Here is a 27,994-nt window from a genome sequence, read left to right as displayed (position 1 = left end):
AGGGAGGGAGTGGGAGTGGGGGTGCCCCCAGGCCCAGAGGGTGGGTGTAGCGGGTCTAAAGCCTGCTTGGCTAAGTTTGCATGAGCTAGAGGCTCTAGGCCCAAAGCCCACGTGGCGCAGATGGTGCTCAGTCTGGAATTGTGTAATGGTGGAACGTTTGCTCAGGTCCCACCTTGCTAGCCCTAGTCCTGGCATGCGGGTTTGCTGAAAGCCCGCGCAGGCCCGAGCTTCCTAGGCCTAGCAGTGTGCACTGGCTCATCTGGGGCCCCACAATGCTAGGCCTAGCATTTGCATTTGCTGAAAGCTTACTCAAGCCCAAGCTTATTAGTTCTAGAATCTTCTGGACTAACTCCGGTCTTCGCCTAAACACTGTTTAGGCTCAGTCCCTTCTAGGCCTAAGCTGAATCAACTTAGTCCTGACTTCTGGGAGGCCAGGACCTTGTCATGCCTTGCTCCAACCCCACTGTGCCCTACCAAGACTGCTCTCTTGTTTCTCACACAGGCCACGTCATGATGGCAGGCACTGAGATCTCTGTCCCTCCAGAGCAGTTTACCAGAATCAAAGCACTGGAGGTGATCCCAGAGGTCCTATTAGAGGAGGAGGAAGACGGAGGGTGCGGAGGGAGGGAGCCCCCAGGCCCCGGGGACGTGCAGGCCCCGTGCCCCTACGGGCCCCTCCCGGCCAGGGTGCCGGAGGGAGAGCAAGAACCGCCACTCACCACAGAGGAGAGCGAGAAGCACATTCTGACCCTGCAGACGGTGCACTTCTCCGAAGACGTGCAGCTGCAGGACATCAGCTGGCTCAGCCCGCAGCCCCAGGAAGGCCTGCAGGTGACGGTCCAGCAGGCCGGCGGCGGTGGGCTGCAGTCTCTGCTGTGGCTGGGCGAGGGATCCCAGCAGTGCGTCGCCCTTAGCATCCAGGAGGGGGTGTACTCGCTGCAAGAGACGGAGGTGATGGAGCTGCACGTTCTGGAAGGCAGCATGGCCGTGGCCAGTGAAGAGAGTAAGTTTGTGGTGAGCCTGGCTGAAAGCGCTGGATTGCTAAAGGTATGGCTGGGACCCTCCGCGGGGTGGGGAAAAAACTCAGACTACCTTTTTTTGTTTTTTAGTTGCTCTTTGTGCACCATTAGGTAGGGACAGGCAAGTTAAAAGTTGCAGTTTAAATTACACACAGTAAAAAGACCACCCAGGGACAATCTTGGGAGACCTCCTGTTCTTTTCTAAGAGTTTAAAAAGTTACACCAAGGAGAACGCTGCAAGGCGCGTTGTGTTTTTAAAAAACAGTGTTACGTTTCCTTCCCCAAACGCTGGATGCTTAACAATTATGGTGTCCGCATTTTGGTTGCAATAGATGATCTTCTGTGCTTCTTTAATTCTGGTGTTTCTGTGTTCTATGGTTTTATCAAGGCAAAGAGTCTAATGGATTGTCATTAAGAGTACAGTATTTGTCTGAATGCTCACTTTTGTTTATTAGCTTGCGAAAGATCAGGAGGAGGGCCAGCTGCTGGCTGAAGGGGGACCCGATCCACAGGTGGGAGAGCAGCTCTTTTTTGTGGAAGCGAAGCCTGGAGATGAAGGAAGAGACGAAATTGTGCTGACCGTTTCAGACTTAAACGTGGAAGAACAAGAAGATAAACCTGCATCAAGTCAAGGACATGTTGAGAAAGCCACCTCTACAAAAAAAACAAAAGAGACGAAGGGTAGGCCAGCTCGTGTAGCATAGGAGATCGTGCATACGAGGGGGCTGCCGTTGTTCTTTAGGGGACCGAGATGGTGGTTAAAATTTTATGCGGTTGACTTTTAGGTGCTTTCCAACTGCCAGGAAATGGGAGAAACTTTAAACTAATGTTCTGTGTTGCGAATCCAATCCAGAAGAGTCTGTGTCTTGGACACAAATGTTTTTAAAGCAGAGTAGAAACGCTTCTGCTAAGTGCTGTATAGACACATAGAAGGTGGGCCCTGATCTGCGCCTGGTTTGCAGCCCCACGGAGTGGGGGAGGGATGGCGCCAGGCTGATGGAGGCAAGGGCAGGGGCCTCAGGACCAGAAGAAGGAGTGATGTCTAGAAGGCAGCAGAGGCACCCTGTAGGGAAGGGATGTTTAGGTGAGGCCAGGAAAGAGGACTCAGAAGCCATTAAGACTGGGGATCCTGTTCTAGGCAGCTGGAAGCGGCCTGTGGGGGTAGCTCCGAAAGTATGTGGCTTCTTACTGATGGCGGACAGCTCCTCAGATGGGTGCTCAAAGAGGGAAGTTAGGCCAGGTTAGGAAGGACCTTGAAGCTCAATTCAAGTCATATTAAAATTAAGATTGCATGGCAGCGGCAGCCCACGGGGGGAAGTTGACCCTCAAAAATTACTTGTATAGCTGTTTAGAAAATACTAGTTTCTTAGTTTCTCACTTACTTAAAACAAGAGAGCTCACCCCCCAAATCTCAGTTTCTAGCTCATTTGCACAGTGGTCTCTGGTCACACATGGCTGTTTCCTCCCAGCAACCGGTGCCAGGGCCGGGAGGTGACTCTGTTTTAAAAGTCACACTGCGTGTTCTTCCTATGTGTGGTTCAAATCCTTCATTTAGGTTCATGGCCTCTGGCTTCAGTGGCTTCAGTAGGCGGCTGAGTTTGCAATCTTTGCTATAATATGTATACATATATATCATGCTTCTCTTGTATTTAAATCAAGAGATCGTACCCCCAAATTCTCAATTCTTAGCTCATTTTATTTTTCATCTATTCACAATTGTGTGCAACCGTCCCCACTAATTCCAGGCTCTTTTCATCCCCCAAAGAAAAGTGAGCCACAGGGACGCCTGGGTGCCTCAGTGGGTTAAGCGTCTGCCTTGGGTTCAGGTCAGGATCCCCGTGGTGCTGGGATGGAGCCCCAGGTCAGGCTCCCTGCTCCGTGGGGAGTCTGCATCTCCCTCTTCCTCTGCCCCGCCCCCCTGGTGCCCCCCCCCCCGCCAGATAAATAAATAAAGAAAATCTAAAGAAAAACAGAGAAGTGTACCCACTTAGTAGTCATCTCTGGACATTTCTTTAAATGGACTTATACACATAAAGTATGTGGCCTTCTGTGTCTGGATTTCTTCACTTAGTGTTATCAGTGCTTCATTCCTTCATCCCTGAGTAGCCATGCATCATGTGGATAACGCAGGTTTTGTTTCTCCATCCATCCATCCATCACCATCTGGGCTGTTTCTATGTTTTAGCCAGTGTGAGGAGTGCTGCTGGGAGCATTCACATACAGGTTTTTGTTTGCACGCTTTTTTCCTATTCTTTTGGGTGTCTATATACGTAGGAACAGAAAGGAATTGCTGGGTCATACGGTCGGTCTGTATTTCAGTCTGTATTTCGGTCTATATTTCAGTTTTTGAGGAATTCCCGGTTTCCCCCAACAGCTACACCAACTTACATTTCCCCCCCAGCAGTGTGGGGGGGTTCCAGGGTCTGCGCACCCTTGCCAGCACTTCTTTCCATTAAAAAAAAAAAAAAATTAGAGTCGTCCTAGTGGAGATGAAGAGTGACCCTGTTGTGGTTTTGATTTGTATTTCCCTGATGCTAATGATGTAGGAAGATGGTGAAAAATTAACTGCAAGATGATATATTTTCATGTGCTTATGGGCCATTTGTATGTCTTCTTTGGAGAAGGGTCTACTGAAATCCTTTGCCCCTTTTTCAATTGGTACCTGTATTTGTTTCCTGGCACTATGGCAACAAAACACCACGCACTGGGTGGCTTAGAGAACAGGATGGTGTTCTCTCACGGTCCCGAAGGCTGGAAGTCTGGGATCATGGTGTTGGAAGGCTCTAGGAAGGGAGGTGTTCCAGGAATGTGTTTTCTCTCAGCTTCCGGAATTGTCCCAATCATGGCATTTTTTTTAGCTCGTAGTTGTGTCACTGGTCTCTGTCTCTCTTGTCATGGAAAATTCTCCTTCCCCGTGTGTGTCTACCTGTGTTTCTTCTCCCCTTCTTTTAAGGGCGCCAGCCATACCCACCCTCGTCCAATAGGATCATCTAAGCTTGATGACATCTGCCAAGGTCACCATTACAGGTATTTGCCAGTAGGACTTCAGTGCATCTTTGGGGGGATCACAATTCAGCCCATAAACCTTCTATTTCAAGTTTGTTGGGTGTTGTATCATGAAGGCCATTGGAATTGGTGAAGTGTTTTTTCTGAATCTATTGAGATGATGGTGCTTTTCTCCCCCTTCCTTTTGTTAATATGGTGTGTTGCTCTGATCGGTTGTTGTATGTTGAACCACCCTTCCATTCCTGGGATAAATTCCACTTGGTCCTGGTGCACAATACTTCTAATAAGCTGCTGGGTTTGGTTTACTAGTATTCTGTTGGAGATTTTCCCATTTATATTTATAAGTGATATTGGTCCATAGTTTTCCTTTTGTGCCTTTGGCTTTAGTATCTGAGTAATATTGCCCTCATGGAATGAGTTAGGAAGTGTCCTACTTTTTTGTGTGGGCACTTTGGAAAGGATTGATGTTAATTCTTTAAGCTTCTGGCAGAATTCTGCAGTGAAGCCTTCCGGTCCTGGGGCTTTCTTTGTGGGTAGTTTTTTTTATTAATGACTCAGTCTCTTTATTTGCTATGGGGCTATTCAGATTTTCTACTTCTTGAGCCAGTGTTGGTAGTTTGTGTGTTTCTAGGAACTTTCCATTCCATCTGGGTTATCTGGTTCTTTGGTATACAGTCATTCAAAGTACTCTCTTATAACCTCTCTCATTCTGTACAGTTGATAGTAATGCCCCCGCGTTCCTTCCTGATTTTGCTTATTTGACTTTTCTCTTTTGTATCTTGGTTACAAGTCTAGGTAAAGATTTGTCAATGGTGATCTTTTAAACGAACCCACTTCTGCTTTTATCGGTTCTGTTGTTTTTCTGTTTTCTATCTTAATTTATGTCCACTCCAATCTTCATGATTTCCTTCCTTCTGTTAGCTTTGGGTTTAGATTTCTCTTATTTTTCTAGTTCCTTCAGATGTAAAGTTAAGTTATTGATTTGAGATGCTTTTTCTTTTTCAGTGTGGGTGTTTTACAGCTAAAAGTTTCCCTCTGAGCACTGCTTTAGCTGCAGTCTGTAAGCTTTGGTCTCTCATGTTTCACTTCCATTCAGCTCAGAGCATTCCACAGTGTGGTTTTTTTGTGATTTCTTGTTTGACCCATTGGTCGTTTGTGAGTGCGTTGTTTAGTTTCCACATATTTATGAGTTTTCCAAATTTCCTTCTTTTACTGATTCCTGATTTCATGTCATGATGGTCAGAGAGCATATGATTTCTATGCTTTTTTTAAATTATCGACATTTTTTCAAAGATTTTATTTATTTGAGAGAGAGAGAGAGAGCATGAGCCGGGGGACAGGGAGAGGGAGAAACAGACTCCGCACTGAGCTGGGAACCCAATGTGGGGCTCGATCCCAGGACCCCAACATGGGGCTCAGTCCCAAGACCCCGGGACCATGACCCAGCCAAAAACAGACAGACGCTCAACTGACTGAGCCACCCAGACGCCCCTGATTTATCAATATTTGTCGTGTGGCCTAACACACATGGTTTTTCCCAAAAAGTGTTCTGTATGCGCCTGTAAAGAAGGTCCATTGTGCTGTTGTTGGGTGGAGTGTTCTGTAGATCCGTTATGTCTGTTTGGTTTATAATGGTAAGTCTTCTGTTTCCTTGCTGATACTCTGTCTAGTCGTCTTCTCCGTTGTTGAAAGTAGAGTACTGAAGTCGCCCACTGTTGCTGAAGTGCTTCTTTCTACCTTCAGCTCTGTCGATTTGTGCTTCAGGTATTTTGGGGCTGTGTTATTAGGCACGTATATGTTTATAATTTGTCCACCTTTGTGATGAATTCGGTCTGTTCTTGTTGTATAACATTCTTGTCTCTTGTAACAGATTTTGTCTTGAGTTTGTTTTGTCTATTACTGGAGTTTGCATGGAATGTCTTTTGTTGGGTTACCCCATGACTCTAAAAAAAGGACGTGCCAAGTTACTTTGCTGTGTTTCAGTGGAATTTGAACATCTCAAAGAAGACTTTTACAAATCTGTAAACTCTCTATCTTCTTCTTCCTGCAGAAATAAAACGAACCTTCCGCTGTGATAGCTGCGTGTTCACCTCTTCTAGAATTTCGAGTTTTAATCGTCATATGAAAACTCACACCGCTGAAAAGCCCCATATGTGCCACCTTTGCCTGAAAGCCTTCCGCACTGTCACTCTTCTGCGGAATCATGTCAATACCCACACAGGTAAACCAGAAGAGAAGGATCTTTCCCGTTAAGGATAAGTGTTAAAGTTATATACGGATGCGAGATCTACCTATCTGCACATCAAAATAACATGTTTGGTTTCACTTCAGTTTTGTCTTCAATTTTGCCTAAAAACATCAAATGTTATAAAGATTTTCCTCCTATATGTCTGGGGTATTTGTGATTATAAAGGGTCTCTTCTTAATTTTTAAAGCATTCTGAAACTGAGTCTAATTTATAGGTTATAAATTCCTAGGAAACTGTGTGGTTAAGTCTTGCTTAATAGGATAAACTATGGGATTTTTCAGGAACCAGACCCTACAAGTGTGGTGACTGTGACATGGCATTTGTCACCAGTGGAGAACTTGTCCGACACAGACGTTATAAACACACTCACGAGAAACCCTTTAAATGTTCCATGTGCAAGTACGCCAGTGTGGAAGTAAGTTCACTCATGTACTTAAAGCTTCGTGGCGCTCTTAGTAAGAAGTTGACGTGGAAGTTAAGCTACGCTAATAGAATCACTTACAAAATAGGTTTCCCTAAAGATACTATTCATACAAAATCTATGCAGGAAATAATACTCATTCTATTTTCTAAATTTAATATAGGAAATTAGAGGGGCACCTGGGTGCCTCAGTAGGTTAAGCGTCTGACTCTTGATTTCGGCTCACGTGACGATCCTCGGGGTTGTGAAATTGAGCCCCGCCAGGCGTGGAATCTGCTTAAGATTCTCTCTCTCTGTTGCCTATCCCTGCTTGCCCTTCTCTCTCTCTCTCTCTCTAGAAAAAAAAAAAGAGAAAAATAGAAAATTGAATTTTTTTCTTTGATTCTGAATTAGTGAAACTACAGCAAAATTACAACTGAAATTACTTATACTTGAGAGATATTTCTCAAATGTGTTAGAAAGTCCTATCTGGTGTTTTATGGAGTGTACTCTGTTCTACAAAATCCAAGGGTATTTGCTCTAACAGAACACAGGACCAATCTGAGTTTTCACTGCAACTTAGGACCTTTCCTCAGTGGCACCTGGTCAGGTACAAAACAACTTGTGCGAAGAATCAGACGTGGCCCATTTCCTTTCTTAATTATAGAAAGACCACCTTTCTCAAACTTCAGTGATATGTCATGGTCATTTCAGCCAGACTGTTTTATTTATACCTTCCGGCTGGCTCAGCACCACTCCAAATGGAATGACAGCCGCCTGGGACACTTACTCTGCAAAGTCAGCTCCCTACAAGGAAAGGTTAAGGGCTCCGTCGCGCTCTGTTCGCGCACACGCTGGGTCCTGGGTCCGAGCCCAGTTGGGGACAGATCACACACATTGGGAACAGAGTTAAAGGGGAGGTCTGGGGTTTATATACAGTCGTGATGCAACCGCGTTTCGTAAACGAGGGACACTCACAGGCGGCGTCAGGATTTGGTTCCAAGAATTTTTTCCCACTATTACTATTTTTAAAAATTACTTGTCATTGGAGTTAAAGGTGGTGGCTGTGTGTGGAAACACACAGTGAAGGTTTCAAAGCACAAAGCCACCTGAGACTCCTTGACTCGAGTGGCCCCCTTGTTGGTGCCCTGCGCGTTCTCAGCACAAGCTTGCGTGTCGGCGGAGACCCTTCTCAGGGGTGGCCCATCCACACGCAGGTCCCTCACCTACATTGAGGGACGCTCTGTCACTGCTCTCACCCCTTTTGTGCAGTTTCCAGGCCCTGCCCTGCTGCTCTGTTGTAAGGGACAGGGGTAGTGGCCTCAGCTCCCCCAGCACCATCCCTTGGCGCTGGGGCCAGCAGCAATGTATCCAAGCTGCGGGCAGGTTACCACACTCCCAACGGCTTGTGAGCGCCCCTCATTCCCTGCTCCCTCTGAAGCCACAGAGGACGTTTCTGCACAGCTGCTTTTGCTGCCTGGCTCAGCAAACCTTTCATGCTGCAGTTGTTCACACTTTCTGTTTTGCCTTCTCATAGACTCAAAGATGCCCACTTTGCTTCTTTAAATTCTAAGCTGAGGCTTTCCATTCGGACCTTGTTTTCTGTTCTAAGTCTTCTGTTGTTCTAGAATGTTCTCCAGGCCTATGAATGCTTGTCCTATACTGGGGAGTCAGACTGAGCCTAGCCTTCCTGAGATCGCAGGCAGGGCTGATGCTGGCTTTCTGACAACAGCCGCCCAAGGCAGATAAGGGCCTGCAGTAAGTGCGTACAGAAAAAGAACGGTTCTAGAAGGTGATCAGTCAGGCAAAAAAAAAAAAAAAAAAGATCAAACGGAGGGAATATGCGGTTTGCCTTTTAATTAATCGCCTGGGATGTGTAATTAATCAAATTAGAAGTTGCTTCCTTTTACTTAAAAGTTTCTTCTTATAAAGAAACCACTAACACCTAGAACTTGGCCTTACTAGAAAAGGAGGCCTCTCTCCACTCATATGCTGTTTTGGGTCCACAGAACTCGTAACTGTGAGATGCTTCACAGGGATGGTGTAGTACATTGAAGACCCGCTGTTTCAAGGCTCCCGCTTTATTTACGCCAACAGATGTCTTCGGGCCTCTGCGAGCTGATCTGAACTTGCTTTGGAAATGAAAACCAAATCCTGTATGGCTCTGAGCCGCTAGATTTCAGTGTTCCCTTTGTAAAGTGAAGTTGAGTCTGAGAGTCTCTCAAAATTACCGCTCATTACCCACCAAGGACCTCAGATGCACACATCAAATGGAAAACATCAGGGTGAAAAATAAAAAGTCATGACCGGTTCACCATATTGGGCGCGTGAAATCCGCGCTGACGTTACCGTAGGAGCAATTTCCAGATCTTTTATCATGCTGATTAATGGAAGACTCTCGGGACTCTTAAGTGTTGATGGTGCTCCGTGCCCCTTGTTTGTTTTCCAGGCCAGTAAGCTGAAGCGCCACATCCGTTCACACACGGGGGAGCGCCCCTTCCAGTGCCTTCTATGCAGCTACGCCAGCAAAGACACCTACAAGCTGAAGCGGCACATGAGGACGCACTCAGGTAATGCCGGCCCGCGCAGGAGGCCCCACGGGTTCGGCACAGTGTCCCTGTTTCAAGGGATCCTGGACAGAATGTTCCTCGAGGCCCATGGGAAGCTCAGATGTCAGAGCAAGTGTCTTCATTCTTTCCGACGTGAGGAGTTTGATCCGCACCTTTACGTGTGCTTAGCCTTGGGGTGGGGGGCCGTGGGGAGAAGCAGACCGCCGCCCCGTGTCTGCCTCTGTGGGTGTGTCGGGGATTTGAAGTCCCCTGGTAACTGACCCTCCAATTTTAAGGCAGAACGTAAAGTGTGCTGGTTTTGTAATGCGCTTAATTTTTCATTTATTTTTAATGGATCTATTGTTGATACATACACTAGTTTCAGGTGTACAACAGAGAGACTGTCCTGTCACATACTGTACCCGATGCTCATTGTAAGTGTGGTCCCCTTCTGCCACCGCACAAGCTGACATGTACAATGTGAATACCACCGACCACGTGCCCCACGTCGAGCTGTTCGTCTGCGTAGCTTCTTTATTTTGTAACTGAAAGTTCATACCTCTTAATCCCCTTCATCTCTCGGCCCGTACCTCAACCCCGCTCTCCTGTGGCAATCCCGGGTTCTCTGTATTTACGAGTCTGTTTTGTCTGTTTTGTTACGTAGATCTCACATGTAGGTGAAATCCTATGGTCTCTGCCTGACTTTTTCACTTAGCGTAACCCCCTCTAGGTCCGCCCATGTCGTTGCAAATGGCAAGATCTCATTCTTTTTTTGATGGCTGAGCAATATTCCATTTTATATATAAATATATATATATACACCACCTCTTTTTTATCCTTTCATCTCTCGGTGGATGGTCGGTCTGCTTCCGTATTTCAACTGTTGTCAGTAACGTTGCAGTAAACATGGGGGGGCATATATCTTTCCAAATTACTACTTTTGTTTTCTTCGCATAAATACCCAGAAGTGGAATTAGTGGATTATATGGTATTTCTAGCACTTACTTTATATATTTTTTTTGTATGAAGACTATGTTTACGTGTATGTCTCGTTCTGTACACCAGGGTGGGAACCGGGTGGCCCACCAGTAGCCCCCAGATGGGCGGAGGGCCGCCTGTCTGGGCCACTGTCCACACAGCTGTAGCTGATGTAACGTTGTCTGGGCTTGATTTGGGCATCGGGCTCCAATCGTGGGGCTAAATGTACAGGGAAGGGGTTGAGAAAGGGGCCTCAGGGATAAAAGAAAGGCTTTCAGCTCCAGGGAGCTTTGGAGAGGATCCAGGCTTGCTGGGCGAAGCCACCGTGCAGAGGGTCACTTTCGTCGTCCCTGTCACAGGTGAGAAGCCGTATGAATGCCACGTGTGCCACGCACGCTTCACCCAGAGTGGCACCATGAAAATACACATCCTACAGAAGCACAGCGAGAATGTCCCCAAATACCAGTGTCCACACTGTGCCACCGTCATCGCAAGGAAGAGTGACCTGCGTGAGTGTCTGGCTTAATGAACTTCCTTTAAGGACAGTATTGGTTGGCTCTTAGGGGGACACAGCCTGGAACCCGTGGAGCCCTGGGCCTGATGACAGGGAGGCCCTTGGTCTGCAGGACCAGCTCCTCAAGAGGGTTTTTTTCCAGAGGTCCTGCGGTGCCATCTAGTGGCGAGATTGCAGAAGTACGGGTTCATGGCTTGTTTGGGGAGTCCTGGCCTAGAGCCTGTTCAGTTCCAGGTGCACCTGCTAAGCAGTCACGGGTATTTAAGCTCCTAAAGCACTTCCACGGATACTGTTTCATTCCATAGTAGGCCTGTTTTTACAGATGATGGAGGGGCTTAGACAGCATGCATTGCTCCACGGTCCCCTAAGCTGGGCGGTGCCAGGGTGCCAGGAGGTGGCCTGGAGGTAGGTTCTGACTCTGTTAGTGTTCTCATCAGTGATACTCTGCAAACCTTTCTTAGACTCTTGCTGTGATCCTAAAAAGTTCAGGGAGCCGAGGTTACAAAAGGAAGAACTTCAACAGCCCTCTCTTTAGGGAACTCACTTCAGTAAAAGAGGCCAGCCTATGGTCTGAAATCCTTGCTGTGATATGGTACGCCCTCTCAACGGCAAGAAACATCACAGAGCAAAAATGGAATGTACCGTGAGTGACTCTGAATGCCAGATTTAGTAGTCTGGGTTTTGTCCTGCCCACAGGGAAAACCGGGCAGTATTTAGGAGTGGGAGCAACCTGTGAGTGAATGAGCCTCCTTCCTATGTTTTGGGGCTTCTAGGCTTCCCATTTTCCATGATCTTACTTCTCTTGCCAAAGCGTGTAACACTCAGAACATGCTGGCACAAATACAAGTCACCAATTTGCCCGGAGAAATTCTGGAGATGAGATAACACGGTTTTGAGAACATTTCTGAAAGAGTGAGGGTGTTTTATGAAGCCTTAACTTTTCTTTTTTTTTAATCTGGAACATTCTGTCAATGTTACTGTAGTTACTGGCATGCCACAAAACACAGCCCAGTGGGACTTTGTAGGGTACAAGAGCCACAAGCCTGTTGCCCAGAAAGGAAACAGGGCTTTGACAACACGAAATGATGTAGGTCACACCTCATTTCAGTAGGCAGCCCACTCCGCATACCTGGTAAGATGCTTTGTGAACCAGTGAAGTCTTCCTGCCCCCATTGGAGAGATCAGGCTCCTCAGTGACTGAGTGAGCACATCGCGGGTGTGCCTCCTCCAGGTGTCCATTGGGGTTAGCCTTTTCCACAAAGGACCACAAAACCACCATGCATTAGACTCAGTTCAACAGAAATTATTCTAGAGCATGTCCAATCAGACTTCACTGCGAGTCCTAGGTCAGTTACTACAGAGGAAAAAACCAGGGCATTGACTTCCAACAGAACATCTGGGCTTTTTTTTTTTTAAGTTAAGATACAGAGGTTATATGTTTTTAAGGTGAAACCACCTTAACATTATCCTAAAAACCCGCCCGCACCATAAGGTTCTCGAGGTGCTTTGTTCATTGAACACGTTGGGTCCGATATGCCCCAGCCTAAACGGCGTCTCACTCTGTGGTGAAAAGGGTATTCAGTGGACTCGTCAGCATGTGGTGCATTCTGAGCAGCAGCGCCCAGTGGGGAAGGATTTCGTTCCCTGGGAGGCAGTTGGCAGTATCTAGAGGCATTGTGGTTGTCACACCTGGGGAGAAAAGGATGCTACTCGCATCTACTGGGCGGAGGCCAGGGACACTGCTAAACTTCCTACAGTGCCCAGGATGGCTCCCCCAAGAAGAAACCAGCTCCAGGTGCTAGTAGTGCTGAGATCCAGAAGCCCCAACACGAGGCTCGGGAGAGCAGCTAACAGAAATAATATGGTTTCAGCACCTACCGTTCTGTCGCTATTTTAGGTGTCCATCTGCGCAACCTGCATACTTACAAGGCCACAGAGATGAAGTGTCGCTGTTGTTCTGCTGTCTTCCATGAACGCTATGCCCTCATTCAGCACCAGAAGACTCATAAGAACGAGAAGAGGTTCAAGTGTGAATACTGCAGTTATGCCTGCATGCAGGTACTAGGTTTTGGGCAATTTGGGGAGGCAGGGGAAGGCAGCGGTGTATGCAAGAAGGGCGGGTCAGGAGGGGATCCTCTGTCACTTTGAAAATAATGAACAAGGTCATGCTTTCTTGAAAGATGGTGTTCAGAATAACCAGAAAGCAGCCAGGAGCCAATACGTCAAAGCCACAGTTCTTAAAAGTACGGTTGACAGGGGTGCCTGGGTGAGGCAGTCGGTGAAGCATCCAGCTCCTGGTTTCAGCTCAGGTCATGATCTCAGGGTCATGGGATCGAGCTTCGAGTCAGTCTCCACACTCGATGAGGAGTCTGCTTGAGGATTCTCTCTCCCTCTGCCCCTCCCTCCCTGTGCGTGCTTTCTCTTTCTCTCTTTCCTCTCTAATATAAATAAAATCTTAAAAAAAAAAAAAAAGGTATGGTTTACAGACCCCTGCACGTCCTTGAAACCAGTCAGGGCCGTAAATCAAGATGATCATTAACTAACTAATTCATGCCAACACAGTATTTGCCCTTTTTTGCTATGTTGACATGGGTGGTGATGGTGCCAAAGCGGTGGAGGTGCGTCAGAACCAAGCTGAGCAGTGACACGAAGCAGGACTGGTCTCTGCTGTGTTCCTCACAGTCCTATGCTGGCTGCAAAGATAAAGGGCAGTTTTCCTTAAGACTGTTCTCGATGGGGCGGTGACAGTTACCGGCTTCGTTCAGTCTTGACCCTGAATACTTATACCGATAAGGTACCACTGCCATCTCCCGACAAACCCAGTGGCTGTCGGGAGGGAAGCTCCTGGCACATTGTCCGAGTTGCCAGCTCAACTAGCCATTCTTTCCTGAGCTGCTGTTTTCACTTGAAAGAACAGGTGACAAACTCTGCTGCTTCCATCTCAGACATGTGGCAACACCCTGTGCCTTTTTGGAAAGTAAATAAAGTGAGTCAGTCACTTCAAGGAAGATGTGTTGGCAAAGATATGATTTCAGCTGTCACGAGGAAATAAACAATTAGAAGTTTGCATTTCCACCACCACGAGCTTGACAGCTTGCTAACACTTGAAGACTTTTTTAATGAGACTTGAGCGATTTTAAGAAAACATTGCTTTATACGGTGTCATGAAATGTGTCAACAGTTAGAAGATCTCCATAGCTCAATAAACTGAGATTTACCAGATGACCAATCAGTCCATTATTTTACAAAATCATGCATATAGGTAAAAGATTCACTCAAAGTATAAGAAAGATCAGTGGATTGAAATGGAATGGAATACAAAAAGGACCCTCTTCCCCACATGCCCTTCCACCGACCCTCTTCCCAGGACAGCGTCACTCAGTCCCACCCTGGGAGTCAAGGTCCCACCAGGGCCACGCTGTCCAGGAAGGAAGGTGAGGGGAGAGGCAGGTGGGGAACAGGGTACCCATAGGAGGGAGCCTTGGAGGAACACGGTCAGTTCGGTTACGAACAGTAACAAAGAAGTGGGCATGTGTCTCCTCTGCGCGATCCTAGCATTTTAAATAAAACGGGTCCTTTTGCTTGACCTTATATATATTTGTGTCCTGCTTCTCCAAATTATTTACTGATGTAAATCTTAGTTAAAATCTCTGGTTATTTCTTTGCTAAGACAAGTTATTATCACTGTTATGCTTTTAAATAGATATTAAGATTTGTCCTAATATTTATCAGGAAGCAGGAGGGGAAATATTTAGAGGCTTAATATTCTTCCAACCCCAAATAGCCACTGACTTGAAACTCTGACATTAGATTTTTTTTTTAATTATTTATTTGAAAAAGAGATCTCGAGTGCGTGAGCAGGGGGAGGGGCAGAAGGAGAAACTCTCCAGCAGACGCCCCACTGAGAGCAGATCCGAGGACCCTGAGATCATGGCCTGAGCCCACACCAAGAGTCGGATGTTAACCAATCAAGCCACCCAGGCTCCCCTCTGACATTAGATTTTTGTGTTCAGGCTCTGTCTGCCCTTTGTAAACTCAGGTCATTGCAAATAGTTACAGAAGTCGGGCTGCAAATCCCTGAGCTCTCTTGGAGGGCCAGGTGATTATTGTTTCACTCTGCAAGGAATGTTCCACCACATGCCCCGAGCTCGCTGGTGGCTTACAGCAGGGTGGACGGGTTTGGTTCCTAGATGGCCAGACTGTAACCCTAGCAATGCCATCCTGACAATGTCTGTGCTGTCATTTATCTTAATCATATGCTCATCGTTGGGGAGGGAGGAAAGGTATATAATAAATAATGTCAAGGACTAAAAAAAAATCCCCATAGGTAGCTCAGCTGCTTGTCTTCCTTCCCATCCCTCCTAGAAACGTCATATGACCGTTCACATACGCACCCACACTGGAGAGAAGCCGTTCCCCTGCCTCTCGTGTGATAAATGTTTCCGACAGGAGCAACTTCTAAATGTGCACTTCAAGAAATACCATGATGCCAATTTCATCCCGGCCGTTTACGAATGCCCCAAGTGTGGCAAGGGCTTCTCCCGCTGGGTAAGCTTACTTAAGTCACAGTAAGTCCTCCCCGAAGAGGTTCCTCTGTTTCACGGGCGCTGACACACTCAGGGGTTTAAACCCAATTATAGAAACTTGTCAGGGCTGAAGGCAGCATCTGTCCTGCCTTAGGGAAGTGGTTATTAGTTTTTTGGAGTCACAGAGCTCTTGAAAATCTTATCAAAGTGTGGTCTCCCCTTCCGTGAAAAAAGACAATTCTGCAAACAAAATCTTACAAATCGTTCTAGGGAATTCTCATACTCCCCAGAATCTTCAAAGACTCCTGCTTTAAGTGTAGCATTTTAACATTGTTCCTGTGAATTAGATTTAGGCTATTTCACAGAGAGGATGCAATTTTCAAAATATCTCAGAGATGTTCTTAGAGCGGTGTTGTTGGTACTCTGATAAGAAATACGTTTAGTCTTCCGTGTTTTGTTTTTTTTTTTAGGTGCCATATTATTTATCTGTTGCTATCTAACACATCACCTCAAAACTTAGTAGCTTAAAAAACAACAAACATTTATTACCGCACATTCTCTGTGGGGCAGGAATTTGGGAGGGGCTTGGATGGATGGGTCTGGCTCGGCGTCTCTCATGAGGTTACAGTCAGGATATTGTCCGCTGGGGGCCACATCACCCAAGGCCTGGAGGGGCTGGAGGCTCCACTCCCAAGATGGTGCCCTCCCATGACTGTTGGCAGGAGGCTTCAGTTCCTTACCACGTGGACCTCCTCATTGGGCTGCTCGAGTGTCCTCATGACCCAGAGCAAGGGGGAGAGGGGGAGAGAGCAACTGTGCCCTTTGTCAGCTAGTTTTAAAAGTGGCCCATTACTTCTGCTCATTAGAAACGAATCACTAGGTCCAGCCCACATCCAAGAGGTGGGGGGCGGTGTTCCTTTTGAAAGGAAGAGCGTGGAAGAATTTGTGGTCATTGCAAAACCACGACAGATGATGAGCCAGGTCTCTAGACAATGTATGCGCTCCCGGCTAGCTTTTATAAAAGTTTTGAATTATCTGAAGTTGACTCTTTACGGGGAGAAAGCTTTATCTTTTCTCTTTGTGGTTTCCTGGGTAATTCTGGAGTGTTAATACTCCTAAGTTCAACTTTTCAAATACAAGTAGTGACAACACTCCAAACACAGCGTTCATACCGAGTTAACGTTGTAAAGAGTCAATATTGTAAAGAGCCTGCCCTTTGGTGTGAAGAACCAGAAAACAGAGAAAAGAATGAGTCTGCCTCATAGAATTCCTCAGAACATACAATCAGAAGTTTTGAAAACTTTTCTTGCGTTCAAGAAAGTGTATTCGGACTTGCATCTAGAATACAGGCGTACTTTGGGGAGAGTGTAGGCTTTAGTTCTCCAGTAAAGCACCTCAGATAAAGTGAGTCAAAGGAATGTGTTGGTTTCCCAGTGCATATAAAAGTTACAGTTACACTATTGCTATAGTCTATTAAGTATGCAATAGCATTATGTCTTTAAAAAAAAGTACGTACCATAATTTAAAAATACTTCACAGCTAAAAAGTGCTAACCATCATTTGAGCTTTTGGCAAGTTGTAATCACTGATCACAGATCACTATAACAAATACAATAATGATGTAAAAGTTTGAAATATCGCGAGAATTACACAAGTGCGATGCAGAGATACAGTATGAGCTTTCTGGAAACAGCATCAGTAGACTTGCTCGATGCCAGATTGCTACAGACCTTCCATTTATAAAAAACGCAGTGCCTACAAAGTGCAGTAAAGCAGAGTATGGTAAAATGAGGTGCACCTACATATAAAACCTCTTACAGTGTAAGGATAAAAAGACAAATACCCGATGAAAAATAGGCAGAGGATCTAAATAGACATTTCTTCACACAAGATCTACAAATGGCCTATAAGCACATGAAAAGATGCTTAGCGTCATTTGTTGCTCGGGAAATGCAAAGCAGAATCGTAGCGAGAACATGTAGGGCCAGCCATGGAGGTGGCTACAGTCAAAGGAAACCGATAACAAAAGATATGGGAAAATCAGAGCCCTCCCACAGCGCCGGTGGGATCTGAAAATGGTGACGCCACCTTGGAAGATAGTCTGGCTTTTTCTCAAAAAGTGAAACATAAAGTTAGTGCACAATCCAGCAGTCCCACTCCCAGGAATATACTCAGAAGGACCACACAGAAACTTGTACGCGAATATTCAGAGCAGCGTCATTCATAAACAGCTCCAAAAAGCGGAAACTACCCGAAGGTACATCAACCGATGATGAGATAAAACATTGTACATCCGTGCGATGGAATATTACACAGCCATTAAAAGGAATGTGTACATGTGACAACGTGGCGAACCTTAAAAGAAGCCATATATTCTGTGATTCCCTTTCTAGGAAATGTCCAGAATATTCACAGAGACGGAAGGTAGCTTAGTGGTTGCCAGGGGCTGAAGGAGAGGAAGACGGAGAGTGACTCCTAAGAGCGTAGGGTTTCTTTTTGAAATGTTGTTCTGAAATTGATGGTGGTGATGGCTTTACAACACTAGGAATAAGCCACTGAATTACACAATTTAAATGGAAGAATTGTATGGTATATGAATTAAATCTCAATAAAGCTGTTAAAAAAATTAAATAACCCGTTTCCAGTTCCACTTGGAAGTTGCCACTCTGTCCTAACAACAAGTAAACACCTGAATAGATTGAAAAATCAACTCTTCTAGGATCTGTAGGGAGAGGGGAGCACACAGGGCCAACCACCGCCCCGAAGAATGGAGACGGACAGGTGAACACTGAGTCACAGGTTCCAGAGCAGAGACTCATGGGCAGAAGCCACCACGGGAACCAGCGCCGGGGCGGGAAAACCTGAATGGTAATTGAGGACTTGCTGGAGGCTCAGGTGGACAAGTCCGAGAGTTAGAAACTATAGTCAAAGTCACAGGGGCCCCCCACTGTACGGGGGGTTTTACCACCAGGAGCCCGACCAGGTTCCCACAGTGAACGTCAGAAAAAGAATCCCCTTCTGCTTCCCTCCAGCCGGGGAAAGGGGAGGAAGTGATCTGAAATACCCCAGAACCTTCTGTTCTCTTTAACAAGGTCTCCCTCTGGGGAAACCAGTTGACCAGAGCCTAATCCGCTGGGGTATCATCAGAACTAAGTGACCCGGTGGAAGGGAGATACCTGACTCCAGCCCACAACAGCCCTCTGGTCCCACCTGAGATGGGAAATAAAAGCGAGAAACACTTGTGAGGTTCACGGTCCAGAAGCACAGCTCACGGACACAGTGAGACCCGGTCCCAGGCTACAGAGCACGCCCCCTCCCCCCACCTCCCCTCCACGTTCCCAAAGCTCTGTTTACAGCTGCTCCTTTTCCCCAGGGCGTCAAGTCCAGCTGTCAGGAAAACTTAGTAAGTCATCCCCAAAGGCAAAATCACAGTTTGGAGAGACAGAACAGCAAAAACAGGCATGGCAGGGATGTTGGAATCATCACGAATTTAAAACAGCCCTGATTCCCACGCTAAGGGTGCTAGTGGATAAAGTAGACGGCACGCAAGACCAGGTGAGCAACATGAGCAGAGAGATGGAAATCCTAAGAGAGAACCACAAAGAATTGCTACAATGGAAATGAAAAAAGGTTTGATGAATGAAATCAAAGAAAAACTGTATAAATGGAGGAAAATAGTCCATGTTTATGGATAAGAAAACAATGTCAAGATGTCAGTCCTTTACAACTTCATCTGTAGGTTCAGTGCAATTCCCATCAGAGTCTCCGCACATTAGGGACACCTGGGTGGCTCAGTCGGTTGAGTGGCTGGCTCTTGATTTCGGCTCAGGTCATGATCTCAGGGTCGTGGGAATCCGTGCTTAGCGAAAATGAAAAATCTAGAAGGAGACCTGACACCCTTCACTAAAATGAATTCAAAATGGATCACAGACCTAAAGGTAAAATGCAAAACTATAAAACCCATGAAGATAACAAGAGAAAATCTTGTTAGGGTTTGGCAGGGACTTTTCAGGGACAACACTAACGGTGCCATCCATGACAGAAATCATCCGTAAGCTGGCCTTCACTAAAATGCACGACCTCTGACTCCAGAAGACAAGCTACAGGGAGAAAAGATACGCAAAAGTCACATCGGATAGAGGACGGTCATCCAAAATACACAAAGAACTCTTAAAACACAACCCTAAGAAAACAGATAACCTGATTTAAAAAATGGGCCAAGGATTTTTACAGACCCCTCACCAGAGAACATGTACAGGTGGCAGGTAAGCACATGAAGAGATGCTCCACGTCGTACGTCATCAGGGAAATGCAAATAAATCAAGACACCACCACACACCTATCAAAAATGGCCAAAAATCCAGAGCCCTGAGGATACTAGACACTGGCCAGGATGTGGAGCAGACCAAGCACTTGGGCGTTGCTGGGCGGCATGCAAAATGGTGCAGCCACATTGGAAGACAGTTTGGTGGTTTCTTATAAAACTAAACATACTCTTACCATGCAATCCAGCACTCACACTCCTATTCACCCAAAGGAGTAGAAAACTTACGTCCACACAAAAACTTGCACCTGGATGTTTATAGCCGCTTTATTCGTAATCACCAAAACTTGGAAGCAACCAAGAAGTCCTTCAGTAGGTGATGGATAAACAGGTCCATCGAGATAATGGAGTAGTGTTCAGGACTACAAAGAAATGAGCCATCAAGCCATGAAGACATGAAAGAATCTTAAAAGCATATTACTAAGTGAAAGAAGCCAATCTGAAAAGGGTACACACTGTACGATTCCAGCCATAGGGCATTCTGGAAGAGGCAGAACTATGGACACAGTAACAAGATGGGTGGTTTCCAGGGGTTGGGGAGGAGGGATGAACGGGTGCATCACAGAGGAGTTTTAGGGCAGCCAAACTAGTCTGTGTGATACCAGAATGGTGGATATGGTCATTATACATTTGTCCACACCCACCGAACAAACACCACCAAGAGTGAACCTCAGTATAAACTGCAGGCTTTGGGTGATTGTGATGTGTCCATGTAGGTTCATTGATTGTAACAAAAGCATCTGGTGAGGATTCGGATAATCGGGGAGGCTGTGTGTGGTGGGGGGGGCAAGGGGCGTAAGGGAAATTCTGTCTCCCTCTCAATTATGCTCTGAATCTAAATCTGCCCTAAAATATGAACTCTTTAAAAATAAAGAAATATGTGCATATCTGGATACTTGAATCCAACTTAATTTTTAGAAAGTACGTCATTCACAAACTCCCATTCTTTAACACGGGATGGTTTCCACACCAGAATGTTGTAGGGCTGTGGGCGCCTTTCTTCCCCAGTGAGGACCCCTGCTCTGGATTCCAAATGCTGGATCCCTCCTCTCTTGAGAAATAGTCTTCTGACGCGTATGTCTGTCATATCACTCTGCCCCCTGAGTCCTAAATAATCTAAACGTCATATTGGTTTACTTAAAATCTTAGTGCACTTACGTTTTAAAGGCTGGATGTGTTTTTGGCTGTTTATTAATCCAAAGCTGATGTCCAGAGTCGTTAGCCATGAGCTTCATGAATTTGGAGGGAGATTGTGTGTATGTGTGCACGAGTGGGTTCTTTGCTGGGGGAGAGGCCATTGCGATCATCATATCCTCCAAAGAATCCTTGGCCCCAAAAGGCTCCGTTTGTGCATGATCATCGTATACATCAGGGGTCGGCAAACTTTCTTCTGTATAGGGCCAGGTAGTAATATTTTCAGCTTTGCAGACCAGTTTCTGGCCCAACTACTGTTGTAACACAAAAGCATCTGTAGATGGACAATTCATAAACAAATAGACATGACAGTGTTCCAGAAAACTTTATATATATATATATATATTTTTTTTTATTTGAGAGCGAGAGAGTGAGTGAGAGAACACAAGCAGGAAGAGTGGCAGAGGGAGAAGGAGAAGCCGGCTCCCCACTGAGCAGGGAGCCTGACAAGGGGCTCCATCCCAGGACCCCAGGATCATGACCCAAGCCGAAGGCAGACACTTAACACACTGAGCCACCCAGGCGCCCACCCCCAGAAAACTTGTTTTTCAAAAACAGTTGGCCGACTGGATTTGACCCATGGACTATCATTTGCCAACCCAAAATGGAAGAAGTTTCAGTAACCTGTAACAGCCCCCCTCCACTTACACATGAATCCTTCCCCTTCTACAACCAGGACAGTCCAGCGGAGCACCATGCTGAAGCCAAAGTAGAAATTAGGTGCGAGATTTTATATCATCAGCAAATTGACTGACACGTCACCAGGATCTTACTTTCCAAATGAACTTCCCAAACAGTGAAAGATTCCTAACTTAAGTCATCCTAAGTGTTCCTATGTAAGAATGCATTGTTAATCGGCTTGACCGGGAAATCCGTGACTTCCCTCTTAATTTTGAGTGTTGTGTATACGTTCAATAACTCCATGCATGATAGGCCAGGAGAGAGGTTGGCAGGGCAGTGAAATTCATACGGTGTATGATTGATTTTCTTAAAATTGACAGTCTATTGAATTTCTGGGTCAACATCAAGCCTCACTTTGGAGAGTAGATGCATTCTAGAAGAATAGATGTTGTCTTCTCATTGATTTCTATGATAAAAAATATATATTTATTTTTATTTTATTTTATTTATTTATATTTACTTATATATAAATATTTATATACTTATATATAAATTTATAATAAATTTACATATTTAATAAATATACTAAAATAATAAATATAAAATGTATATATATAAATAAAAATATATATATTTAAAATAAGCTCGCTTTTGGCTAGTCCTAAACACAACAGAGGGGTCCCCTTTTTTAAAAAGCCACCTTTTTTGTACAAGAATATACCAGGCATCGGGCGCCTGGGTGGCTCAGTCGGTTAAGCTTCCCGCTCATGATTTTGGCTCAGGTCATGATCTCAGGGTCATGGGATCAAGTCCTGTGTTGAGGTCTGTGCTCAGCGCAGAGTCTGCTTGTCCCTCTCTCTGCACCTCTCCCCACTTGAGTGCGCTTTCTCTCTCAATCTAAAATAAGTAAATATCTTTTTTAAAAAGAAAGAAAGAAAGAATATACTAGGCACACGTTTCCCCACTTTCCAGCGCCTGGGTCTTTACCTGTGGGATTCTAAATGGCATTCCGTCGGGGCTGCTGACTCCCCGCGTGCCCCGTGTCATTTCTCCAACAGAGTAACATGCAGAGACACTCGGCGAAGTGTGGCTCGGGGCCAGGAAAGCCAGCTGCCTTGGGGAAAGCGAGAAGAACCAAGAGAAAGCCAGCCGTGCCAAAAGAGGCAGTCCAGGAAGACGGTAACTCTTTTTCAACAAACGGGGTTCTAACCTGGGAGTGATTTTCTTGGTATCACGTCCTGGGTGCTGCGTGTTACCGTGCAGGGGACGCACTGGTGTGTCCTGGGCCCCGCTCTGTGGCTGCCCCCTGCCACCTTGGGCAGATTTTGAGCTTCATTTTGCCCGGGTGGGTCCCTGGCGCAGTGGGCTTGATGGCTTCTGCACCTGTCAGAGCGGCAGAGTGCCTCCCCACCCCCCGGTTGGCGTCCACACCCCCCGTCACGGGGGCTCCTGGCGGGCCAGGCTGCCTAGGCAGAAGGCTGCCCCCTCTTGAAGCTGGCGGGCTGTCTCCTGTACCTGGCAGGTGCCGTGTAAATGTCCTGGGGCTGCTGCAGCAGTGACCACAAACTGAGTGGCTTTGGAACAACGCAGGCTTACCGTCTCTTAGCTCTGGGGCCCAGAAGTCCTAACTCAAGGTGTCAAAAGAGCTTGTGCTCCCTATGAAGGTTCTGGGGAGATGCCCACCCGCCTCTTCCAGCTGCTGGTCTCTCCAGGCATCTCTTGGCTTGTGGACACATCACCCCAGCCTTCTTGCCTGTCTGTCTCTCCTCTCCTTTCCAAGGACACCTGTCCCTGGATGTAGTAACTGGAAAATCCAGGATGATCTCATCTTGAGACCCTTGACCTAATTATATTTTCAGAGGTCCTTGTTCCACATAAGGTTACAGTCACAGGTTTGGGGGGGTTAGGATGGGGACCTCTCTCTTTTGGGGCCACTGTGGGCATCAGAGTCTTTATCATTGGCCTCAGGGGGGGCAGACGTGGGTTCCCAGGTTAGAGCAAAAAGGGCCTGTGTCCAGTCTGCCAGGTGAAAGGCTCTGCTCCATGAGGGGACAGACCTGACTCTTCGGACGTGTTCTGTTACGGTGTCCATTCCTGTCCTATGAGAATCTCAGAACTGAAAAGCATGGCTGGAAACCACATGACCTTATCGCGTAAACAAACGGAAAATGTTTGCATGACATCCTCATTCTTAAATGCCCCGTATTTTGATCCCAGCCCCAATCCTTGACTAGTGAATGTTCCCCCGGATAGCAGCCAGGCGTTTCCTTGCTTCAGAGTTGCCAGATAAAATAGGGGTTGCCCGGCTAACTTTGAATTCCGGATAAACAACGAATACTTGTTTAGGGTGAGTATATCCCACCTGCTACTTGAGATATACTTGTACTAAACAGTCCCCCTGTTTGGGAAGTGGGTGGTGGGCCTGGAGATCTTCTGAGCAGGACACAACGAGCTGTTCAGACCTCCCTCCACGTGTCCGCGTCTTCCCGCCCCGGGCTGGAGTTCGGACAGGTGTTCCAGCCGTCCTCTCCCAGCTCCCCGGCTTCTCCATCTGCAGGCACAGGTCGGCCCGCCGTGCTTGCGGGGTAAACGCAGAAGAGAAATGAACATCCCAATACGAATATAAAAACGACGGAGCCAGCCTGGACCAGACTGGTCTTTACACTGACAGTGTCGTAAAACACCACTTTTTCATGGTTTTACGGAGGAGTCCCACCGCCACCGACCACCCCCCACGGCCTTCTGAGGTCTGAGGCCCCGTGGTGACTCCGCCTGGCACCCGCCTCCCTGTTCCTACCTCCGCATTTCCCCTCCCTCTCCTGCTGGCCTGTTGCTCGCACCCAGCCTGCTCCCACCTGCCAACCTTAAACACACCCAGGTGTCATAAGAAAAAAAATGAACCCCCGCACGACGCCCACCCTCCCTGGTCCAGAAACTCCCATCATGTTCCCGGGGGGCTCACTCCTGCCCCTCCCGGGCCCCTGCATCTGCCTTCTGCCCCGTCACCCCACTGAGGTGCCCGGAGGCTCCCTGTTAGCACGTCCCACTGGCCTGTCCCTCCTCGGCAGCCGTGGCACCACTGACTGGTCACCCCTCTTGACCATGGCTCCTCCTCCTTGCCCCACATGCATCCATCCTCCTGGCGTTTTCCCTTGTTCCCCCAGCCGCTTCCCCTCCTCCTCTCCTACCCACAGCTGCTCTCACCTCGCCTTGCGCCCACAGTGGCGCCCCTCAGCGCCTATATGACTTGCACACCTGCGCCCACCCCACACCTGCATGCAAGACCCTCACCCTCTGCCGTGGCAGGGCCCTGGTGATCTGGACTGCCGTCCCCGTGCAGCCGCTGCCTGGCGAGCGTCCCCTCTTGGCGGTCTCCAAGTCCGTCCATTTAAAACTGAAGTCTTGCCACCTCTCTGCTGTCCCTCCCACCCCCGGGCTTGTTCTCTCCTGATCCGTGCTGGTGTTTGCAGCCATGACCCACTGGCAGCGCCCCCACCCACTTCTCAAGGCCACAGGTGTGGGACCAGGTCCACCCTGTCTCCCCAAGATGTCCGGGACCCCCGTCTCAGCGCCTCTCCCCTCTGTTCCTGCTACCCACCACCGGAAGCCCTTCCCTGTGCACCCCGCACTCCGAAGGCTGGGACCTCGGGTGTGGCTTACCGCCTCCCACCCTCTCGGGCACCTAACCATACTGGCCAGACTCACCCTTTGCCTGGAATTCCTGCTGACTCACCCACGGATCCCCAAGATCTCACCTGTGGATCCCGGAGATCTCAGCTCTGCACCCCGACCGGGTCAGCCCCACCTCACGTACACCCCAGGGCTGTGCCCCTGCTCTGCACACCCCCATCTGGTGCTCGGGGTCACATTTATCCGATTCTCTCTCGCCTGCGCTGAGCTCCCCTCCAAGGCGGGCCTGGGCCTCGAGCCCACACCAGGCCTGCCGTTAGCAGGGTTCATTCATTCCCACTTTTCATTCATTCCCTGTCCAACCGGACAGGCAAATAATGAACACAGCCCTTTACTGGAGAAGATAAACAGGTGAGATCCAACTCAGATCTTCCGACCACCATGAAGAGATCCAGAGGCCAGGCTACGGAGATCCATGCTCTTAACTGGGACGGACCCAAAAATGTCCGTATAAATGTATGACTTCTCAGCTAATTAGACGAACCTCCTGGCTCTCTCCTGAGACCTAAATGCAGTATTTTCTTTTAATTATCTATTCAAGCCTCTAAAAATCTTTGGCCAACTCCTATCTGAGTAAGAGTAGCCTTTGTCAGAAGACCAAACGATTGGAGACGGAAGGGTTTTTGAAAATGTCGCCCTTGGTTGGTGACCCATTGGCCGTGGAGCAGAGTTCAAGTGTACCAGCTTCCACGGTGGCCATGGGCCTCCACGACTGGGTGGCAGCACCTTGCCTGTGTCGACCCTGAGCCTCCCGGACACTGACCCTGAAGTAAACAAAGAACAAAATCAAAGGGGTAAGAGGTGGGTCCGCGTTGACACCCTCTCCCGCTCGGCCTTACACTGGTGTTTGAAACAGGAACATCACTTGGACCAGGTCATGAAGGGCATGCGGAATGCTGCCTGCCCCGAATGCTTGCCTTCCAGAAGGGCAGGAATGGGAAAGTCCTTGTAGGTTTAAAGACGGACAGTGATAAGATTGGGTGTATTAAAACATGTCTCATATTTTGGATGGTCAGCTGTCGCACCCTAAGCGAACATGAATGGAAACAAGTAACTCAGCTTATACTAGCAAAAAATACTTAATTTGCATTTCAGGGGTTTTTAACCTGTTTTATCCAGATAATGGTCTGGCTTCTACTTTGCTGGTGGGTCAGCTGTAGGTCACCCAGCGTTTCGGGGTAGGTCTCTACAAATCAGAGTTCCTTGCGTATGCACGACCCGGGTCTTAGTACTCTCCCTGCACTCCCCGCAAAATGCTTCCGGAAACCACAAGCAAACCTGTCTTCAAACAACCTTGAACCCACAGGAGGTGAAGCTCTGGTGAGTGTGGGCTCTTTGTCTGCCCTTCTCACGGGCAGGCAGTGAAGTTGCGTGGGTGTTCTTGGGGAGTAATTTGGGAAATGGGTAGAGGGATGAATATCATCGGATTTACAGCGATCTGTCTTTAAGCTCCCAATGTCATACTGGCGAGAATCTGCTGGAGGGTGGGCGGGGATGGTTATGGATCCAGGCGTGGCTCACAGGGGGTGCCCGGCACAATGCGTGACCCCGAACCGACTGCATGGGCTCCCTGGCAATAGGGACAAATGCCCTGTGAGCAGCTGGTCTTGTCATTCCGGAGACGTCATTCCCTGAGCTCCGAAACAAGACAGGTGAGCGGCTCGGCCACTGTCGAGTTCTGCAGGGCCTGCGTTCAGCGTAGAGCACGGGTTCTCAGCCAGGGGCGGGCCTGCTTCCCAGCAAACATATGGCAGTGCCTGGAAACATGTTTGGTGTCACAAGTGAGGAGTGGCATTCTTCTGGCTTCCGGTGGGTAGAGACCAGGGGATGCTCCAAATACTGTACAACACACAGGACAGCCCCCCAGCAGAGAATCATCCGGCCCTAAAAGCTTAGGGGACCAAGGTTCAGAACCCCCTGAAGCACATAGGTGCCATCAGAAATACTTACATGAGTGTCTTATAAATGGAAAAAAAATCATTTTCTAAAATGTTTGCTATGTTAAACATCAAGGGATTATTTCCAAAAGGTATGTGCACTGTTTTCTTGACTTTATTTTAAATTTGCCTAAACCCTGTGCCTTTTCCCCAAGAAGCTGCCGCTAAGGAGGTGCCCGCCGTGAGGCTGGAGCAGTGCCCGGGAGAGGTGGTTCCTGTCCCCTACGGAGGCGTCGCGGCTGAAGAAGTGACCTGTGATGGCTAAGCGACAGAGATTCAGAGTTCCTGTTTGCAGCGGTTAACTCTTCAAGTTAGAAGTTTGTAGCGTCTTCTTTGAAACAACTAAGTTCATGACAGTGGAAGGTCTCGATTTTTCCAAAGTTTGGGGTTAGTACTAGGAATTGTTTGCCTATTTTTTTTTTCTACTGGATGGTTCAAAAAGCATGACAACTATTTTATAAAAGGCCCGGATCTTGAATTGGGAGGATAAAACCTCTAACCTATGAATTCATTCACCTGATACCGGTAGGGTGGCCTGCAATGAATGGGCAGTGATTTGGGAGGGGACACTAGTTATCTCAGCTCTAAGTACAGACTATTTAGTGCTTCAGCCAACAGCCAAAGCTGGGATACTTTATGTTAAATTGTACACACCCTTTATATTTCTAATATGATTTTTTAAACCTGAAAACCTAATTTTATATCCTTTTTTAATACAGATGAATTTTCCATAAAATTTAAAGCTACCCTAATACTCTTCATTAGTTCTAAATTCAACAAGAAAGATCTTAATATTGTGGGGGGAAAAAAGCTGAGTAGAAGATGGAAACCTCTAGATTAGACTAGATGGTCATGCGTAATTATTTTACTTTGGTCTACGAGCAAGGTTCACTTTTAGAGTTTGTATTCTTCCTAAATTATGTTTTCTGGCAGGTATGAAATTTCCCTGGTGACAGTCCATTGTCACCTACTAGGATACAGTTCATCA

The 27,994-nt window shown here is 47.3% G+C and overlaps 1 protein-coding gene across 1 annotated transcript; it reads left to right on the top strand.

Moving 5' to 3' along the window:
• Positions 1–513: 513 nt before the first annotated feature.
• Positions 514–27,271, top strand: CTCFL (CCCTC-binding factor like). Its single transcript, XM_088026659.1, has 10 exons — positions 514–1,047; positions 1,475–1,700; positions 6,076–6,246; positions 6,555–6,688; positions 9,123–9,243; positions 10,560–10,709; positions 12,612–12,772; positions 15,080–15,262; positions 22,438–22,558; positions 27,162–27,271. Exons 1-10 carry the CDS (start codon positions 514–516, stop codon positions 27,269–27,271), a joined length of 1,911 nt encoding a protein of 636 aa, XP_087882785.1.
• The last annotated feature ends 723 nt before the right edge of the window (positions 27,272–27,994 follow it).

Source organism: Eumetopias jubatus, unplaced genomic scaffold (genome assembly GCF_037043125.1).
Source record: "Eumetopias jubatus isolate StellerSeaLion01/CBP00866 unplaced genomic scaffold, mEumJub1_p1.0 scaffold_9, whole genome shotgun sequence".
NCBI classification, from domain to species: Eukaryota; Metazoa; Chordata; class Mammalia; order Carnivora; family Otariidae; genus Eumetopias; species Eumetopias jubatus.
Note: the sequence above shows the minus strand (reverse complement) of the source record. Positions and strands in the feature narration are given on the sequence as shown.

Excerpts from the sequence above, each read along its gene's own strand:
- CTCFL (XM_088026659.1), top strand. The coding sequence starts at position 514 with ATGGCAGGCACTGAGATCTCTGTCCCTCCAGAGCAGTTTACCAGAATC. Across the intron at positions 10,710-12,611 it reads CGCAAGGAAGAGTGACCTGC|GTGTCCATCTGCGCAACCTG; the intron begins GTGAGTGTCTGG and ends TCGCTATTTTAG. Across the intron at positions 15,263-22,437 it reads GCAAGGGCTTCTCCCGCTGG|AGTAACATGCAGAGACACTC; the intron begins GTAAGCTTACTT and ends TTTCTCCAACAG.